The sequence below is a fragment of the Oryzias latipes genome, chromosome 22 (assembly GCF_053564925.1).
Source record: "Oryzias latipes strain Hd-rR chromosome 22, Olatipes_Hd-rR_3.1".
NCBI classification, from domain to species: Eukaryota; Metazoa; Chordata; class Actinopteri; order Beloniformes; family Adrianichthyidae; genus Oryzias; species Oryzias latipes.
Genome location: NC_136258.1, coordinates 28,356,045 through 28,375,753, shown reverse-complemented (window position 1 = coordinate 28,375,753; position 19,709 = coordinate 28,356,045). Strand labels below are relative to the sequence as shown.

Below are 19,709 nucleotides of genomic sequence, written 5' to 3'. Positions count from 1 at the left end.
AGACGAGACCTCTTCACACATTTACCAAGAGTTTTTATTTCGCATTAAAATTCAACATTTACATGTCACATTTTCAGCAGTTCACCTCCAGGGGGCGCTGCTACCCGCAGGTCAAAGCTCCTGGTGTCACGTTGACCTGGAGGCTTCACTCAGCGCCTCCAGCAGCTGGAAGTAGTTATACTTGATGTCATAGTCCATGTCGTACCAGAAGTTCACTGGAAAAAAATGAGAACCACATTCTTACGGCGGCCAGAACTTCTGCAAGTTCTGTGCAGAACGAACGGTTCTCTATGGGGTAAGATAACTGCCAAAATGAAACTTGCATGTGGACAAAGTTTGTGCACAAAACGAAAAAAGATTTAGGTTTAACATCTCTGCTGGGAATACGACAAAAATACGTCACGGATTTACAGACGTGGTCACAAAACATCGACTTGGCCTGACCCCTCATCTGCTCACTGGTTAAAACGGACGACCACAGGATCACTGAACTGCAGTCGCCTGCGCAGCTGCAGCCGGGCCAATCTTCTCCTCATGACGACTGATTTGAACGTTGCTTATGAACGACAGAGTTCGGCAACGATTCAACTGATCGATTACAAATCGATCAGTTCTTCTGGTGTTCCACATCTTCTGACACATCTTCTGACTAACTGTAGAAAAATGAACAAGGTGCTGTTGCGGACTGAGCTGGGAGGTCAGTGAACGCACCACGCAGAGACGTTTGTCGGCCCTGGGTTCTGTCAATCAAGCTGTTGGGGGTTTTCAGGGAATAAAGGGGTGGGTGCATGAGACAGCGTTAAGGCGTCAGAGGAGCGTAGTTCCGCTCAGAAATAAAAATAACTAAAATAAAAACTTTTCGGTTGAAAGCTGGACAGTATCGGTTACAGCCGACAGTAACCACAAAATAAAGGGACTTTATCACAAGAAAATGAATTTTGTTTAGTTAAAGAGTAGGGTGGTTGCTTCTGTAACAAACCCGTAAATATGATATCGTTGGGTATGTCCTAATTGGAGGGTGGCGTTCTTCCTGCTGACATCACAGCGCCGAGACAAGCGCCGTCCAAATTCAACGACTCCTTCAAATGCGGCCAACGAATACGGCCTTCTTTACCCCCCCCGATTCCAAAGATCGGTCTGGTGTTTCCTTCTATGCTGTGCGTATCCCAAGATGCATTGCGGCCGAACCCGGAGATTTTCTGACAACAATGGCGCGGACTGTGAAGCCGGACCTGGAGTTGGAATTGATTACACCTTTTTATGATTACAGCTCCAAGATTTAAAGTTGGATCAAATAAACCAGGAACATTTTGAGCTCGGTGGCCGGTTCACTACCCCTCTCTGTTCGGGACTCACGGTTGCTAGGCGACAGGACATTCGCCGATGTGACGGCAGAAATGATCTAAAGGCCAGACTCGTCCAAATTCCCAGCTGTTAACATCCGGCCTACCCGCTGGACGAAGGCCGCGGCCTTTGAAGGATGCAGCCCTGGAATTCGGACGCACGCTTTGTCTTATTGTTCATAAAACTAGTCTCTTGTTTACTACATCGTTGACACAAGATGCATTTTTGACAGTAATTTAACGGGAGTGTGTGATTTTTTTTTTTTTTCTTTGAGCATGTGTTTTATTCTGACCCCGTAGTTCTCCGTCAGGCTGCACATCAAACGGAACCATCTCTGTTCCTCCGAGCGCTCTCGTGAGGGCGGCGTGGTGCGTTCAGGGGCGCTTACCTGCGATGCAGCCGTGTGACTGTCGAACGTGGTGGAACCACAGCGACGGCAGGTACAGCATCTCGCCGGCCTTCACGCTGCAGCAGACCGGCCGAGCCCACCGGTACTGGGGGAACCGCTCCAGATCCGGGTCCAACGGGTCCAGAGGGATCCATGGGACCTAAAAGGGGGCCGGAGGGTCTTAAGTGATTCCAATACAGCTGACAAAATCAAACAGGATCAAATCAAAACACACCTTCTTTGAGTCGCCCTGGTCCACGATCTCAAACTCGCCGTCGTCACGCAGGTGGTAAATAGCCGGCTGGTACATGTCTGACGGACACGGTTACCATGGTTACTGCAGGAGAAGGGGAGGTTGATGACTTGGAGGGCGTGCGCAGGGGTTACCGTAGGGGATGAAGGGCCGGTCGGTGGGCGGCAGCAGGACGAAGCGCTTCTCTCCAGAGACGACGCAGTACAGGTTCTCGTACGGATCCTTGTGCACTGAAAGAGACGGCGACGTGAGGCGGAGAAGCTCTGATCCGGCAGAACCACCAGACGCTCTGATCCGGCAGAACCGCGAGAGGCCGAGAAGGCTCAAGGAACCAGGCGGACACAACAGACACGTCCAACACATCAGAGGAACGCGACGGGAACATGTGATGCTGAGGTCTTACTGGACGTGACGGCGTTTCCGTCTCCGAGCCAAAAGTTGACGGCGTCTGGTGACCTTCCTGTTGGGGAGAACAGGAAGGATCTTTTTTTCTATTTTAATGAACAATTGTAGAAAACAATACACAAATACAACATTTATTAGTATACAATATAATAAAACACAACAGTTCTGAAAACAAAACATTGTTTAGATCTTTTGAAAATCTTAACTATTAGAACAAAATTATACTAATATACATTATTTAAACAAACTGCTGTTCAATAATAATCAAATAAAGCAAATCACAGAAGAAAATAAGTAACTAAAAATAAGAATTAGAAGAAAAAAAAAATAGAAACGCGAGAGTTAACTTATGTCACTAATCCAAAAGATTCACAGATGTGAGCTTTTGTATTTTTTTAAGCAGAAATTAATTTTAAATATTGCAGCAGTTCCACTTTCAGTCACAAGAATTCAGGTTTTTTATTAGCAAATCTACTTTGCAAAAATGAAATTTAGCTTTGAATAACAACATTCATTCAATCATCTTCTTCCATTTATCCCGGCCACTTGTGGGCGAAGGCAGGGGGCGCCGAAGGCAGGGGGCGCCGAAGGCAGGGGGCACCCTGGACAGGTCGCCACTCTGTCGCAGGGTGGAGTGTCCACAATCGCACACCCACGCACGGTCACACTCACACTCACACTCACACCTACGGACAATTTAGAGCAACCAATTGACCTATGAAGCATGTTTTTGGACGCATGCACGGGCAGAACATGCAAACTCCACACACGACCTTCTTTCTGTGAGGAAAAAGCGCTAACCACTGCGCCACCGTACCGCCTGAATAACAACATATTTATTCATTTTTTTAAAAGAAAGCATCACGATTTTTTTTTTGTTAAACTATGAAAACCAAATAGGATATTTTTATATTAGAGCTGAAAATCCGATAAAAAATGGAGTCGGTGATGAATTTGCGGATGTTTTTCCATAAGTTGTCAGTGACCAGAATAAAGGAGAGCATGTTTCTGGTTGCTTCTGGCAGAATTTCAAGTCCACTTTAAATTTCGATCAGTGATGCTTTGCTGGATGTAATCTGTGAATTGGTTTGAATGAGATTCCTTTGATCTCACCGAGCGCCGCGCTCATCCAGGACACGTCGGGCTCCACGTCGCCCAGCAGCTCGGGCAGCTCCTGCAGCAGGTTGGAGCACTGCTTCTGGACGTAGAAGACTCCGGGCTCCTGCACCTGAGGAGGGGAGCTCACAGGTGAGGGGTGGCTCCTCCCACAATGCTGCCACCCCCACCTGCAGGTTCTCACCTTTCCTTCAATGATGTCCAGCACAGACGCCACGCTCATCTGTCGCTCCTCTGGCATCACAAATCGGTCCCCCACCACGGCGTCGGCGAAGCCATTCGGGGTCACGGCCACGCTGATGACCTTTGACCCTATCTTCTGCCTGCAGACAGAGAAGGGTCACCCCCAGCTTGTGGTCCCTACTCCCCTCCACTCAGGGGGAGGAGCTGTAGATCACGTGACTCTCTCCCACCTGAGGTACTCCGGGGTCCACCTGGACAGCGCCGCCCAGTGGCGGAAGGCGTCGCGGATGATGCAGGGCTTGTTCTGCCCGATCCAGTCCCGGTAGAACTGCAGCGGTTCGGGCGGTCCGTCCAGGTACGGCACGGACTGGTTCAGGTACAGATCTGTGAAACGGGGTCGAGTCAGAGTCAGCTGGCTGGTGACGTGCTCCCAGAACAACCCATCACCGGCATCAGCAGAACTTAATCGAACCGGACCTGCAGGACTAGGAGCTCTGGTGCAGCTTAAACTACAAGAAACTCTTCTGGCGTCGGAACCGGAAGTGCTCACCGTGAGCCTCCAAGGAGAACTCCGTTAGCCGCTCCCGAACTTTTTCCATCGATGAAGACCGATCAGAACCGAGTCGAGTCCTGGTCGGTTCGGGTGGGCAGCATGGGGCTCACTCAGTAGAAGGGGGGCTTCTGTGCCACTTCCGGGGGGATATTTACGTCACACACCATCCTGTGACAAATCTCTGGCGCCCTCTAGTGTCAGCTGTTGGTAACGTCTCAACCAAAAACCAAAAACAAACTTTAACCAAACATTCAGAACAAAATGACATAAAAAAAAGATAAAAATTAAACTCTTCAGGTTTCTTTATTAAAATAATTAATGTCGTTCTAGATGTTGAGATGTTTAAATTTAAGTACAATTTGTTTTTAATTTCACGAATGATCACATGAAAATCCACTTTTAAAAACACATTTTGAATATATATTTGTGTATTTTGTAAAATAATGTTCACACCTAAATATTTTGGACTTTGAAAACATTTGTTTTTGCAATACCAGTGTGTTCTTATGTTGAAAAAAAACTATTATTATGGCAGAAAAACCCAACTGATTTCTGTAACTGGATTTGAATGATTGTTTTTACATTAAAATGTAGAATTAGACAAAACCAACAATTAACTGTACACCACCAAATGAATAAGTAAAAAGAGACGTGAAAACATGAAAGAAAATGTTTTAACGTCTTTTTTTTCTTCTTTTTTTTTTTTTTAACTTGTCCTGTCCAACAGCTGGGCAGGCAGATGAGAGCTGAGGGCCTCTTGTGTTGGACATATTTTACTTTAACAAGAGGGGTTATTAATCTTCAGACAAACCAAAGGTATGTCTGAATAAACCCCTTTTGTAATTGAGGCCAAACTTTATTCATTTCAATCATGTTTGAAAATCTTTGGTGTTGGACCGGACGGAAAAGGAAAGAAGGGAAGAAGAGAGAAGGACGTTAGAGAGAGGGGGGGTAGGGGGTGATAATAGGAGGGGAAGGGGGGTAAGACCATGAAGCAGCATAGAGCAGACAGGCTTACGGGTTGTTTATCGTTACGGTACAGTTCAAATGTATTACAAAAGGGGCGGGGCCTGTCCACACACACTCAAATATTATCAACACACCTGCTAGCTGCAAAAAAATGTTCACATGTCAACATGCACACAAAACAGATAGTGTTCACGAACGCATACCTATGCCTTTAAACCAACTAGTGTGAAATCTTTCATTCATTTAATCATGCAAACTATTAGTGCAAAGGTGAGCTAACACCTGTGCTCAGGTGAGTGTTTATGTTCTTCTAAAATGGATGGTGGAATGTGAAAAGAAGGAGGAGGAGCGCCCAGCCACCCCCACACCCAGACCCCCGCCGCAGCAGCAGCAGCAGCCGGAATTCCCCCAACGCCATACGGGAACAGGCAGGGAACAACCGCCCCCCGGGCGACCAAGACCGCCACCCAGGCCAGGGCCAGCAGGACCGCCGCGAGGCCCCCAGAGCAAGAGAGCAGGGAGGCGCGGAGGGAAAGAGAGCGCCGCCCCAGCCCAGCCAGGAAAGCAGCCCCCCGCCGCGCCGGAAGAGCCCAACGCAGGGCCCCACCGGAGAGGGACGGCCACAGCCCCAGACGAGCACCCCACCACCACCCAGGAGTTCGAGGCATCCCCCCGCCCCGACCCCAGGTACGAGCCAGGACCCCCCACGGGAGACCCGCTCCGCACTCCAGGCAGCCACCCACCCGGCCCACGGTTGGTCCAGGGAGGAGCAAGGCAGGGGCCCGCCGCGGGGGGCGGGCGGGCGTCTTTTTTTTCATATACCCATCAATATTCTGAATTTATCCAAATTTTTAATTCTAAATTTTCAAACTTGCATAGATGTGTGAACATCCTGCTATGATAGGAATGTGACGTTTCCCTTCCACGGACCTCCACCTTAATGTGGTGCAGAACAATCAGGCTGCAGAGAAACAAAAGGCAGCAAAGAGGCTGAACTGATGCCTGAGCTTCCTGCTCCTGAGAGAAAAGCTTTGCCTCTGATGTGGTTTTCAGCCGAAAAGCGATGAGTTTTCATTACACCTCATTTCTAATCTTCTTACTGTCGACATTACAGGCTAACTAAGGGTTTGTTGGATTAGAACCCAAAGCAGAATCTGTTTCCTGCCTTCCCCATGCAAACCCAGGATTTGCTTAAAACAGACAAACATGGCAACGTTTACCTTCAGTGAGGCAGGGGCGTGGCCTATGAAAAACACGCGTTTTATCAATAATCTCAAGAACCAGCAGTGACACTGTGACAGAGCTTTGACTGTTAAAGACTAAAGATAAAGCACCAAACTAATTAATACAGAAGTGCTGATTTGGTTTGTAAGTATTCTTATCCATCCCTCTAACTGCTGTACAAACAGTACTAGTACATCATGACTACAAATAATCATGTCTGCTTTGTCAAAAGTTCAAGAAAGAGACAAGAACCGATGAGAAGCACTTTATTAAAGCAAAATCATAATTTCCAGAGAAACATCCGGACTCCGTCACACATTCATCCTTTATGATCTGAGGTTCTCATTAAATAATCTTTACAGTTTCTTTTATTGCATCGTCTCGAAAACTCAAGGCCACGTTTCTGTGATTAACAGTCAGCTGATCAAAGCTACACACAACACGTAAAGGGAAAAAAAAAAAAAAAGGTCACGTGACTTTAAAAAAAAACAAAAAATGATCAACAATCCATGGAGCAACAAGCGGCTCAGAAGCGCGAGCCCTCGGCCCGTTCTCCTGTCAGGAACCTTCACCTCAGAACTTCTGATTCAGAGGACGCGAGCTCCACCAGCTGAGGATCAGCGGCCCACCCGGAGGAGAGACCTGGCAGGGTCCCACCCCCACAGGGAAGAGCGTCAGCTGATCGGCGGTCGGTAAACGTCGGCTGGAGGAGCGCTCCGGCGTCTTCGTGAAGAGGAAGTGACCTTCAGACGTTCGCACGCGCCGGTTTCACGTCTGAACATTCATGGAGATTCTCAGTGAATCATAAAAGAAAAATCTACATTTTCACAGCAAAAAAAAAAAAAAAAATCACCTCAAACTGGTGTTTCAGTGTGGTGTCCAGCAGAGGAACAGCTGATCTCCCGTTGCATCATGGGAGCAGACGTGTTCCAGCGACAGGGCGAACGAGCCGGAAAAAGCTTATAGGGACAGGAGCTCAGTCTCACTCAGTTGTCATGGTTACAGCTTCTCCTGTAAATCGGCACGTTGATGCTGTGAAACGCCGGCACCCAGCGGTTGTCATGGAGACCCACGTTGCAGCCGGGCGAGTCTCTGCAGGCGCTGTGGCAGCACATCCAGTACCCGGGGCCGTACGGCAGCGCCTGGCAGAAGGGCTTGTGGTGCCAGCGGCACAGCGACACATCGCCGGGGTCGTACCGCCTCTTACATTGTTTGCAGGGGTCGTCCCGGTAGCGGGGGTCCGACACCCACAGCGAGTCGGCGGGGCGGATGCCGTAGTTCTCAATGGCGAACTTGAAGTAGCTGCAGGAGCATTTGAGCGCCGCCAAGCTGTGCGTCGGCAGCAGGAGGAAGATCTTGACCAGCAGGTGGTGAGGCAGCAGCAGCAGGTACGGCTGCGGCGCCAGCAGCCGCTGCAGCCTCTGCCGCACCTCCAGGAAGTCCTGCGACGCCGACGCGCTGCGGCTGAGAGGCACTGCAGTGGGGCGGGGGGTCGCGCTGGTGACCTGCCCCTGATCCCAAGGTAGGTAAAAGCTGGATTTGTATAGGGAGGGGCGGGGCTCTGACAATGTGGGTGGAGCTTTTTCGTCAGAAGGTAAAGACAAGAAGAGCAAACCAGGCAGAGGCTCTGACTGGTCAGCGTGAGGGGGTGGGGTCACAGTCTTTGTGACACTGCCATCTACCTCACCTGAGATGGGCGTGGTCAAATTAGTGGATGGGGGTGTGGCTACAGCTGGAGGGGGGCATGCGGTAGATTTGGGTTTCTGGAGCTGCAGCGTTGAAGGAGAGGCGGGTGGTATGGACCCTTCCGACAGTGATGGAGGCTGGTGGGGGGCGTCGCTCTGGTCGGCAGCGGCGAGGAGGACGCGCCCCACAGTTCTCCGCAGGCTGCTGCTCCTCAACACGCCGCCCCCCACTTTCCTTACACACTCTGACTCCAGCTTGGCCACCAACTCCGACACCCTGACGCTCTCTGGCTCCTCCTCCCTGACCTCGGGAGGCGTCAGCTTCGACAACGTGATGGTCGTGGAGCTCCGCTGGAGAACGAGCTGAGGCTTGCAGTCTGGCTGTTGCTCGCACGTCCGCCGCTCCAGGAACGCCACCATCTCCACGACCGACAGCTTCTGCTGGTCCTCGTCCTCCTCAGAGGTCAGCGGCTCCCCATCACGCCGCACGCCTCCTGACTGCCGCGTCCAGCTGGACCGCTGTAAGGCGTCCGTGCTGCTTTGCCGCTGTACTTCCAGGTCAACAACCCCCCGGTTCTGCTGGACGCTCGGGTCTTTTCCAGAACGATGACGCCGTTTGGCAGAACTGTGCCCCTCCCACCTGCCCTTTGTCTTTATCCCTCGTGACAGCGTTGTGACGGCGCCGCTGTTTGTGCTGCTTGCGGCGGCGTGCTCCTTGCTCCCCACGTCTGAGTGCCGCTCCTCTGCAGCAAAAATGGCAATCTTTTCACGGACGTGCCCTGGTCTGATGACGGTCCACATGTTCTGAGCAGCATCAGAGTCCGTCGGGCCCTGATGGAACCCGCCTTGATCCTCGTCGGCGCCCGGCGGCGATGAAAGGATCCAAAGGGGGGCGCTCGACATCGACTTCACACCATTGGAACAGAACCTCCTTGCAGAGATGAAGCCAACAGGGAGGTGTTTGGCGCCGCCGTGGCTCCTACCAAAGGTCTGCAGCAGCTCCCCCTGCTGGCTCACAAGCAGACTGCGGTGGCGAGTTGTCTGCACGGCGCCGGCGGCGTCCCAGCGCAGCTCCGAACGCACCAGCTGAGTCTTCAGATGCATGACTAACCTGAGACAGAGGACGGAGAAGTCAGTGAGATGTTCACTGCAGCTGGGGAAACAGAGCATCTGAGGATGTCAGGCAGCTTTTGTCCTACTGCCATTGAATGCAGCACATAATATAACTGTATTTCATGGTGCGTTTTCTGCTGTAAACCTGTGTGTCAAGAAGAATAATCAACCGAAGAGGAAATTTATATTTCTGCACATTTATAAAAGATTATTTTTAGAAAATCTAATGAAAAAAACAACACATTTATTAAATTGTAAAAGTAGCCAATCAGAGAAAGAGGTTCTTAACTGACCCGGCCCACATTGAGTGTGTCGTGGTTCCATTTAAAGAGTCTCCCAAAGGGGAAGGAGGTTGACCTACTTTTTGATTTTTGACAGCTCCATAACTTGCCTAACATGTAAATTAAGCCAAAGAAAAAGCAAGTTATGTTTATTTTTAACTTTTTGTTTTCTTGTGTTCTAATCAAAAAGATCTTTAAAAAATTTTATGGGTCATCATAAAATTAAAATGAACGCCATTTTAGGACAAAATTATAATAATTCCATCTACATCTTTAAATATTCAGATTCCAGGGCAGAGCCGGTTTGCAGCTTTCCAGAAATAAACATGGCTCCCATCTGCGTTTAGATCGTGGCGCCGACTGACCACGGTGGTTTCTATTTATTCTTTTTTTTAAACAAGATGTAACACAAATGTACATAAATGTACACATACCTCAAACAAAATAAGTCTTACAAACAAAGAGAAGAAGAGTTAAAAAAAACAAGTGAGGCAGAAAAAAAAAAAAAAGGCAAGGAGAAAAATCAGACATGACAGCCACCATTCCAGAAATGTAATCAGGTCATACAATGGCCAGTGAGTTTTTATATACAGTCTGTCCCATTTTTCCTTAAAATTTCCTTCTCTTAATCTTAAAACAAAAGTCCTCTTTTCCATAATGCAGATCTCCTCCATTATTTCAGTCCAGTCTGTGAGGGTTGGTGGTTCTGGCTTAAGCCATCTTCTGGTTATTGCTTTCCTTGCTGCAATTAGGAATATTTTCACCAAATACTGATCTTGAGGAGTGACCGTTTCAGAAATGTTACCCAGATGTATCACTGCCTGAGTGAAGGGGATTGTGTAGCGCAGAGCGTTTGTTAAAACATGATGGATGAAAGGCCAAAATGCTCCAGAGGATATGAGAATGATTTGCATTTACTGTGTCAAACTGTCTCCAACACGTCTGTGGATCTGCTGATTGTTTGCTTAAGTGTAATAAAAAAGCGCATGAGATTTTCCAATTAAATTCCCTCCATTCCACTTTTCTTTAACATATAAAGTTGTGTTTTTCTGACATAAAATGAGGCTGTTGTACAGTTTAGAAATGATTTTGCTGGTTCGCTCCAATTATTGCCTCTAAGACTGGATTTTGTTCGCTCTCCTCTTCTGGTTTAATTGCTTTGTTAAAATATTCCCTCATCTGGAGGCATGAAAAAAAAAAACATGATTGGTAAATCCATATTCCACCTTTAAGTCCCTCATCTTGTTCTTTTTTGTGATTGTGGCAAAGGCTGTAAACTCTTGTTGCTCCACTGCTTAAATGTGAAATCGTCTTTTGCTGGTTTGAAATCTTTTTCAAGATCAATCCATTGAACTATTTTCTTTTCCCTTTTCAGCTTTAATTGCCGTGCTACCTTTTGCCAAGGTTCCATTGTAAATGTTGTTAATGGATTTAGTAATGTGGTGATGTTGTTTGGTAAGTCCTCCTCTCCTAAAAGGGTCGGAATCGGGTATCCTGACACACACGTCTCAATCTCTTTCCACCTAGAGTAGTATTCAGAAACACACCAACAACAAACATGGCGCAATCTGTGCTGCAAAAAATATCATTTCAAATTGGGGAGAGACATTCCCCCTTCATCTTTAGGTGATTGTAAGGTTGCATATCTAATCCTGGGTTTTCTCCCTTCCCATATAAATCTGGATATCGTCCGGTCCCATTCTATGAACTGCTTGGGTGGCATTTCTATTGGAAGTGACTGGAATAGGAAGAGTAGCTCTGGTAAGATGTTCATTCTCACCACATTTATCCCATTTGTTAAATCAAAAGGGTACGTTGACCACCTCTTAATATCCAGATTGATGTTTAAGTTAATTGTATTATAGTTTTCTTCGTATAGGAGTGACAGACTTTTAGGTAAAAAGACTCCAAGGTACTTAATTCTTTATTGACCCACTTAATATTGTAGCTAGATGCATTTTCTTTTAATGGGGAGTGATTGAATATATGTAATTGGTATCCAGCAAGGGAGTTGTATTCTTTCAGGAGTGTCATTAGTTTAGGCATGGAAGTGTTTAGGTCTTCTGAAAACAGCAACATGTCGTCTGCAAATAATCACATTTTTTGTTCCCTGCAGTCAATTTGGATTCCTATTAGTTCCTCGCTCTGCCAAACGGTCTGGGCCAGTCGCTCAATGTAGAGAGCAAAAAGAGTCGGACTGATGCTGCAACCCTGCCTCGTTCCTCTTTTTTAACTCGAATTATATTTATTCTTGCTGTAGGCTTGTCATAGATGGCTTTTATACATTTAATTAAATTCTCTGTGAATCCAAATTTCTCCAAGGTTTGGTAAAAGAAATCCCAATTCACCCAATCAAAAGCCTTCTCGACATCTAGGCTGATTAGAGCTGCTTTTCTATTTAAGACTATGTTAGATCAAACCGACGCCACTTCATTGTTCGGCTGGCCGAGCAGGCCCCCACAGGGTTCTGAGAGTCGGTTGCAGCAAATAAACGTACCTGCGCGGTGCGTTTTGATTGGCTGGCGCACGGGTTGAGGGAGTTGTCCTGAAAGGAGTGACGGCCCCTCTGATCCTCCAGCTTCAGTTGTCCCACATGATGGCTTCGTCACAAACGCCAGAACGTCCTTGAGGCGCAGAGACGTGACACCCCTCTGCAGACAAACATTCACGAGGGATGAGCTGGGTCCAGATCTGGAGGTTCTGGAAACAGTACCCCAAACAAACAAACAAACAAAAAAAACCCAACAGGATCTGGAAAATCCCAGAGGATCCGCCTGAAGCTCAGTTTCAGTTTGGGTCAAAACCATCCCGTCAGAGCTGCAGGAAGCCGCCACAACAAATTCCGGGCCCAAACTAACAGCTCCGTGGTGCGTTCAAGGCCAGAACGCGTGCATGTGTTTATGGCATTTCTGTTGGTGTCTTTTATTCTGATGAACCCACACAAAAGCAAAGCAGCTGGCCGCAGGTCACAGAAGCAAACACGTGATCTGTCATGGGATCCCTTTTCCAGGTGACGCGCCGACAGGTGACCTCATTGCAGGTGTGTCTTTTACATCCCATCCTACAGCCGCCGCCACCGTCTGCGGGAATGGACCAGAACCGGTTCTGTGTCAGCCAGGTCACGTGACATCAACAGACCTCACGTTTACACCTGAAGCTTTAGTGAGTGCACACACAGAACACTGCGCATGCCCAAAACACCTGTGCAGCCCAACCGAAACCAGAACACCTAGGAAGTTTTACAGGTGCAGCAGAGCGCCGCCCAGAGGCGGAAGTAGAACCGAGACCTGCGGGGCCTCGGAACCAACTCCACCCTATTCACAGTGGGCACACAACCGACCCAGTCCCGACACTCAGTAGCTGTTTGTGGCCATCCGAACCAGTGGACGAACCACTCTAGACAGCTTCAGCCCGCCGCGCGCGCGGCCAAAAAACAGGTAAACAAACGGTGGCGGTTAGCCACAGATCCGACGAGCTGTCCTCGTGCCGACAGAGCGGCTCAACCCAGACACTGAAGCTCCGCAGACCCAGAACATCGAAGAACTTTCCCCTCGGACGCAACAGAACCGAGCCAACTGTCCCCAGACACACAGCCGCAGTTCGAGAGCCAGGCAGAGAGGCCGAAGAGACCGACCTGAACGAGGGAGTCCGCCGCCAGCATGAAGCTCAGCTGCCCACAACCGAACTCCGCCTTCACGGTCCGACCTCCGCGATTCTGGAGTCGGAACCAGAGAGCTGAGCTGCCCTTCCTGAATGTCCTTCAGCTGTAGTTTGGGAACTGTACCGTCTCTGGGACAATTCCTCCGAACTTCAGCCACTAAGCTGCGTTCGCGGTGCCTCGGAACTTCCTGCTTCAGTTGGCCTTTAACGTTAAACACAAACATTTTTCCTCGCTAGATCGCAATATTATAATTAAATATTAATATTTCAACCTTGTTCGGATGAATAAAACTAATTGAAAGCAGCATAATTAGTAAGGAGTACAGAAAGTACTCTTATTTTACAAAAGAAGCTGGTTGTGTTCTTGGCTTGGTAAAGTAGTACATAAAACATTTTAATAGAAACACAGTTTTACAACGGTCAAACACAAAATAAAGTGAATATAAAATCAAGGTCATTACGTTTTTTCCGCGTTTTAATGAAAAATTACGACTTTGTTTCTGCGGGTTTCACCAGAATAGCGGAAATTCCGAGTTTTAAAGCATCGCAAGAATATACGTCAGCAGTGGGAATGCGTCATGACGTAGTCCAAAGTCTGGTGAGACGTTTGCGAGGTAAACCCGCGTGAAACACCAAAACACGAGTTCCTCAGTTAAGATCACACGTTGGTGGTCAAATAACATTACATAAAAAATGTCATATAATAACCGATAAAAAAACGCAGTTTATTAACAATTTTATGAAGTAATAATTTCACATTGTATTTTTGGCGTTTATAACATGATCTTGTGGGATTTTCGGATGATAGAGAACATATAGAAAGAAAACTAAGCTCAATTTGCTATTTTGAGTATTTCTCTCTTCAAATTGTTGTGAATCAGGAGCGGATGAAAAGTCCAAGATGGAATCTGGCTCAAAACTGAACGACTGAACAGCTGCAATGTTGCTCGCCATTTTTGTTGCACTACTCATGTTTGTTTGGGGGTATGAGGGGCTGTAAGCTTGCGGCATTGCATGTAAACTGAGAACTCTCAGTTATGGGTGACGGGAAGGGGGATTGGGCTACTAAAGTCCTGCTGCTCTGCAGAAACTGTCCTAGAAAATAACACAGGTTATTTTTGGGATTTTGGAAGAAAAAAAAAACCCCAGCATAATCATAATTTAAAAGATCAATGGGAATGCTTTGACAATAGATCAGAAGATGATTGGAATAGATCTTTAAACTTGAAAGGGTGGCTTACTCGCATACTAAAATGAAGAAATTATGCTTAAGCACTTATATATAGACTGCTGAAAACATGCAACCACAACGGGGTACAATCCCAGTGCTTTCATGTTCAAGTCCCAAATACTTGTGGAGAATTGTGGTGGGAACCAAATCAAAATAGGAGACCTGGATGAATCACTGTGGCGACCCCAAAAGGCATCGCTGTTAACATTTACAGAGAAAGATATTGTTTGGGGATGATCAATAAAAACATTCCCATCTTCTAAAAAGGACCCCTCCGTCCTGTGGGGGCTCTTCTCTTCTCTGCAATGCAGTATGCGACAGATCGGCAAATGGTGAAACCTTATCTCTACGACCTCTTACTTTAACACTTGAACAACCTGAGCTGTAAAAAGTTTGGCTTAGACAGTTACAATACTGGTGTGACAGAGTCTGAGGAACTCCAGCTGTGAGAAGCTAAAGCTAACCGTAAAGTTTCACACTAAAACAGCTTTCCCTGACATGCAGGAAATGTAGATAGTCCAAAACTAAAAGTGCGATGCAACAGTTCATGTGTATCTTCTGTTGAGAGATTTTGTTTACGGCGAAACGGTCTGACACTGTCAGCAGCACTGGGGGTCACAGATCAGTGTTTGGAACTCTGCAGCTACACAAACAAACAGGAGGAACACAATCATCTAATCAATTTATTGATCATCTTCATTACTCCTTTGAGCACAGTTGTGTTGATTGGTAAAAAAAAACCCAAACAAGAATAAAAGAATCTGCTGTGGATCATCTGATGATCAGTTTTAGCATGATCTTTGGTAGAGCTGGAATGGATTATGTCAGTTTCAGGAGAATCTCTAAATTTTTGGATCTTTGAATAGTGAGTATGTCTCTAGTTGATCTTTCGTTTTCCTAAGTCGATTTCTTACAAGAAGGCGTCTCTTTCTAGTTTCACATGGTCATAAAATCTGTAATTGATCAGGGGATGTTCTCCATGTTGACACTGGACAGAGTGAGGTCAAAAAAGATGCTGAGGGTATCGACGGAACTCAGGTTGGTGATCCGGTGTTTGAACTCAAGCAGGTGAGACTTGTTAACGGCCACCTTAAACTCTTTGTTGGTGCACAGGATCTTCATCTGCAAGATCAAGACCAGAAATCAGTCCAATACTCAAACACTGGTGGTATACCATCATCAGCTCATTTCTGGAATCTCCTTTGGACTAAAGGGTAGGAGTGTTTGTCTGACCTCAAACGGCTGACCCTGGATGAAGGGGAAGTGCTCCAGATCTCTCTCCTCTTTGCCCCACTTCTTGGCTATGAGGCTGTTCCTCACAATCACCTTCTTGCTACGCTCATTAAAGCGAGCGTTGAAATGGAAGGCCAAGTCGCTCTTTGCAGCCAGTTCCACTGTGAACCTGATTGGCAACACAATTCAGGATCCACATGAATCCCTATTTCCCTGCTAAATTCTCAGCAAACTATCAAAATATTAGTTACCAAAACTTTAATTTCGAAGGATCTCAAAGTTTTTACACTGACCGTTCTGCGTTGGGTTTGACGGTTCCAACGATGGTGATCAGCATCTTGTCGTAAACTCCATTTGGTAGTTTTTGATTAAACGGAACAGACTGTCGATGAAAGAAAAACAAGACGGTTGTTTACAGCATCGCCCTCTTTGTCCACCATTTCTTTATGTTTCTCTCTCAGTCTGGTATTCCCACCAAACTTTGTTGTGGAGAAGTTGGGACAGTCGGTCCAGGGCCAGGTCCTGGCCCAACAGAAGGATTTTGCCATCCTCCGGGTCCACCAGGCCACATGCCACCCCCGCCAGATTGTCCTCCTGGCCAGGTGGGGTTAGGACCTGGTTGTCCCGGCCAGGTGGGATTAGGACCTGGTTGTCCCGGCCAGGTGGGGTTAGGACCTGGTTGTCCCGGCCAGGTGGGAGCTTGTTGTCCTCCTAGTCAGATGGAATTTGTAGATGTTAACTTGACATTATTTTTTATTAATACTTCTTAGCAGCATCTAGGCCTTTTTCTTTGTGGATTTTGGTGTTCTCTGTGTTTTTTGGGGTTTGCATAAATTGATTGAACTCGCATCTATCAATTTTCAGAATTTGCTGAGTGCCCTTTGGGGAACACAGGGTTGCTGGAGCCTGACCTAGATGCTGAAAGGTGAAGGAGGGGTACACCAGTTTACAAGTCCACCACAGAGACACACAATGATAAACAATCACGCACACTCACATTCACACCTAAAGAACAAATTAGTGTGACCAATCAACCCATGAAGGGTTTTTTGTGGGAGGAAGCCCATACAAGCACAGGAGAACATGCAAACTCCACACAGAGGAGACCCAGTTGTGATTGGATCCAAGGCCTACTTGATGTGACAGTGCTAACCACTGTACCACCATGCAGCCCTAATTTAGGCCCCCAAAATCTTTAAAACACCAAAAAGCTTAAAGAAAATAAAGTTCAGAATAGGGTGGTCTGATGTTGTACCTGGCCATGCTGGATTGGTGAACCCAGGAGCTCCTGAGTTGGTTTGGTTATTAGCTTGCCCATCTAGAGCATCAGAGAGCTGGACAGATGAAGACAAGTGAAGAAAGTTAACAACAACACTGGCTTCCAGACCTAAGAGCAATATTTTAGGTTTTTGGAAATCTGAACTTTACAATTCTGAAGTTGAATTAAAAATGGGTCTTTGAACCAAAACCGAATGCTTATTATTCTGATCCAGACCCGTTTTAAGAATCCATTCCAGAGTTATTTATTGAACCTTGTTTCTGCTGATTTCTGCATAATTTTATTCAAATCCCAAAAAGAACATTAAGATCAATGTCCACAATGATAAAAGCAAATAAGAAAAGAAAATATTAGAATTTTGTAAAGCTACTTATTTATGCAGATTTTTGTTCTTCAACAAAGGGTAACTTAAGCCTTAGGTCCCATGCAACCATATGGTGGGTTGTTCCGTACGGGTGCCGCAGGTTTTTGGGTTGTTCGGTCCGTGAAGGGTCTTGCAGGAGCGACTGCATCTTGAGGCTCGTACGACCACCTTAAGGGATGTCATAAAAATGGAGCGTACCATCGTCTTCCCTGTGTGTGGTAAGTCTATGGGGAAGTATTTGTACGGATACTGGAAGTTACACGCACTTATGACATACAGGTGATGCTGTCATACAGTGTCCTGCTTACTCCCATGTGTTGTTTAACACATAAGTTCACCAAACCCTTCTTGATATTTTGTACAGGCTTGCCCATGTTTTACCCGCAGACACCCCGTATCCCCCCCCATAAGGACAGATGCGACTAATGACAGACGGTCACCGGCTTCAGACCTCTACATGCTAACACAGTAACAACCTGCTTCAGAAGGTAAATACTAACATCCATTTGTACGACTCTCATTGGCCCTTCAGAGCAGCGTTTTAAATGTGGTGTGAGCGGGCATGAGTCAGGATTTTAATCCAGAGATCAGTTTGTAGGTTTCTTCAGGGCGGGGTCCCTCAGTGCAGGTGTTACAGTGTTTGCATTTAGGTGTGTATGTTTGAACTTTGAGGGTGTGTTTTGGTACCTCAGGAATGTCCTGAGTTAGTGTTGGTTAACAGTAACTTACTCACACAGATTTTCCATTTACAGAGCCCAAACCTTTCACCTAACAACAACTCCCCCTGACCGAAACCAAAATCCAGTTGACTTGTGCATGAATGACAAAGTAATATTTGTCATTCATAGACTAAAAAAACAAAACATGGCACATTTACAATGGAGACTTGTTGTTAGGCGTGTCGATGTAAAGCTTAGGGCGATAAGTGGGTGACCTGGCCGAAATGTGTGCCATTTTTGTTTTTTGCTTTATTTTAGGATTCAGTCTTTGAGATTTTCAAAAACTATTACAATAAAAATATAGATTTGGGGCCAAAATGACAAAGAAATACCATCAAAGAAATGAAGATGAAACTTACATCCATGTTGCTCCTTTGCAACCTGAAAAAGTAAAGATGTTCAGAGCGTCAGAAGGCATGAACCCATCCAGCAGCTCCGATTTGTTTATCTGCAGCATGTTATCTGAGTGACATGACTAATCTGTTCTTCATGATGAGAGCGTCTTGGTTTCAGCTGCGCCGTCACATTAACAAGCAAAGCCAGTTTCTGGAGCTACATAGAAACTCACTGACATATATCTCTATGAACAAGCATTGTAAACATCTTGCTATTTATTTTTATAAAAATGAAAAAAAAAAAGTTTGCTGCTGCGAGGATTTGGCTTTCTAATGAGCAGCCGCTGCACACAAGTAAACACAACCCTGCAGAAGCAGCATGTCTGCATGTAAATCACTATTTGAATTTTTTTTTTTTTTTTTGCTTTAAACTTCTGGGATGTGAAGTTAAGTTCACATTCCACAGTTGAATGTTTCAGATCTGTGGAGGTTTAATCTCAGCAGGAGAAACTGCTGTATTTTTGCAGATAAGAAAGATGAGGAACACGTACCTGAGTTTCTTGGAGTGCTGAAAACAGATGTAGCTGAGTGAAACTGGTTTTAAGCACTGAACCCCGCCCTGAAAGCCCAACCTGTCCCCGCCTGCAGAGATGGACTCAGTTTGTATTCACTTTAATTTTTTTACATCTGTTCCACAGTTATTTTTATGAAATAATTTAGAATTGAGGATTTTTGCTTACAGCTGTAAACGGATGTATCCACTTTTTAAACCAATTAGCCAAGTGTAACATCTGTGCTCCAGAGGTGAGAGGTCACTCTACACTACAGCCTTTGACACACCGAACAAACCACAGAAAGATTTTTGGTAAATTTGTTGACTAAAGCACTTCTTATGCGTGAATGGATCAGAGGAAGAGCTTCTGCACCAGTTTGACCCGGAAATAAACTTAAATTTGGACAAGAAATAAGAAAAATGTTTAAAAATGTCACAGTTTTTACTCAGGACAATGTAGAATCCAAACCAGTTTGACACATCAGACGTTTCCTCAAATTCTCCTACCTGCAGAACAATACTTGTGCTTTTATAAACTTCTGGTTCCAGCTTGATTTTTACTATTCACATAAATGCAATAAATAAATAACTGGAATGTGTTTTGGCTCTGCTTCAGGGTGTGTCATCATCACATTACTGTGGAGTCACGCCGCTCTTCGTGGAAGTGCTCTGCAGAATATTGCTGGATCACAACAATGTAACTCCGACTGGGTGGGGTCAGGCTGCAAAAACAAAAAAACGCTTCTGTCTGGGAGAAAGTTCAGCTCAGAGGAACATGGGAAAGAATGGAGTTTAACTTTGGCCAAAGAACACTTTCCTCT

General features: G+C 46.2%; 3 protein-coding genes and 1 long non-coding RNA gene across 7 annotated transcripts; 1 reads left to right on the top strand and 3 right to left on the bottom strand.

Moving 5' to 3' along the window:
- Window positions 1–16: 16 nt before the first annotated feature.
- Window positions 17–4,399, bottom strand: jmjd7 (jumonji domain containing 7). The gene is made up of 9 exons (XM_004082130.5): window positions 4,240–4,399; window positions 3,920–4,073; window positions 3,691–3,829; window positions 3,504–3,618; window positions 2,389–2,445; window positions 2,120–2,215; window positions 1,968–2,044; window positions 1,733–1,892; window positions 17–215 (listed from the first exon to the last, which is right to left on the bottom strand). The coding sequence occupies exons 1-9, from the start codon at window positions 4,286–4,288 to the stop codon at window positions 127–129; spliced, it is 936 nt and encodes a 311-aa protein (XP_004082178.1). The 5' UTR covers window positions 4,289–4,399; the 3' UTR covers window positions 17–126.
- A 2,287-nt stretch (window positions 4,400–6,686) lies between these two features.
- On the bottom strand, window positions 6,687–13,354 carry fbxo34 (F-box protein 34). Of its 3 annotated transcripts, none has more exons than XM_023951553.2 (4): window positions 13,149–13,354; window positions 12,455–12,594; window positions 12,012–12,165; window positions 6,687–9,231 (listed from the first exon to the last, which is right to left on the bottom strand). In XM_023951553.2, exon 4 carries the CDS (start codon window positions 9,222–9,224, stop codon window positions 7,422–7,424), a length of 1,803 nt encoding a protein of 600 aa, XP_023807321.1. In that variant the 5' UTR covers window positions 9,225–9,231; window positions 12,012–12,165; window positions 12,455–12,594; window positions 13,149–13,354; the 3' UTR covers window positions 6,687–7,421. The 3 variants fall into 3 exon arrangements, 2 of the variants coding, with proteins under 2 accessions (XP_023807321.1, XP_023807320.1); XR_002872615.2 differs by lacking the exon at window positions 12,455–12,594 and having other exon boundaries at window positions 7,029–7,209; window positions 7,289–9,231; XM_023951552.2 differs by lacking the exon at window positions 12,455–12,594.
- Window positions 13,355–15,074: 1,720 nt separating this feature from the next.
- Window positions 15,075–18,985, bottom strand: lgals3b (lectin, galactoside binding soluble 3b). Of its 2 annotated transcripts, none has more exons than XM_020713438.3 (7): window positions 18,887–18,985; window positions 18,360–18,381; window positions 16,894–16,972; window positions 16,114–16,349; window positions 15,932–16,020; window positions 15,639–15,807; window positions 15,075–15,527 (listed from the first exon to the last, which is right to left on the bottom strand). In XM_020713438.3, exons 2-7 carry the CDS (start codon window positions 18,363–18,365, stop codon window positions 15,369–15,371), a joined length of 738 nt encoding a protein of 245 aa, XP_020569097.1. In that variant the 5' UTR covers window positions 18,366–18,381; window positions 18,887–18,985; the 3' UTR covers window positions 15,075–15,368. The 2 variants fall into 2 exon arrangements, with proteins under 2 accessions (XP_020569097.1, XP_078797294.1); XM_078941168.1 differs by having other exon boundaries at window positions 16,114–16,346.
- LOC144989120 (uncharacterized) lies at window positions 17,366–18,994 on the top strand. The gene is made up of 3 exons (XR_013653275.1): window positions 17,366–17,499; window positions 17,646–17,769; window positions 18,863–18,994. It is a non-coding gene; the product is annotated as an uncharacterized LOC144989120 (long non-coding RNA).
- Window positions 18,995–19,709: the final 715 nt, after the last annotated feature.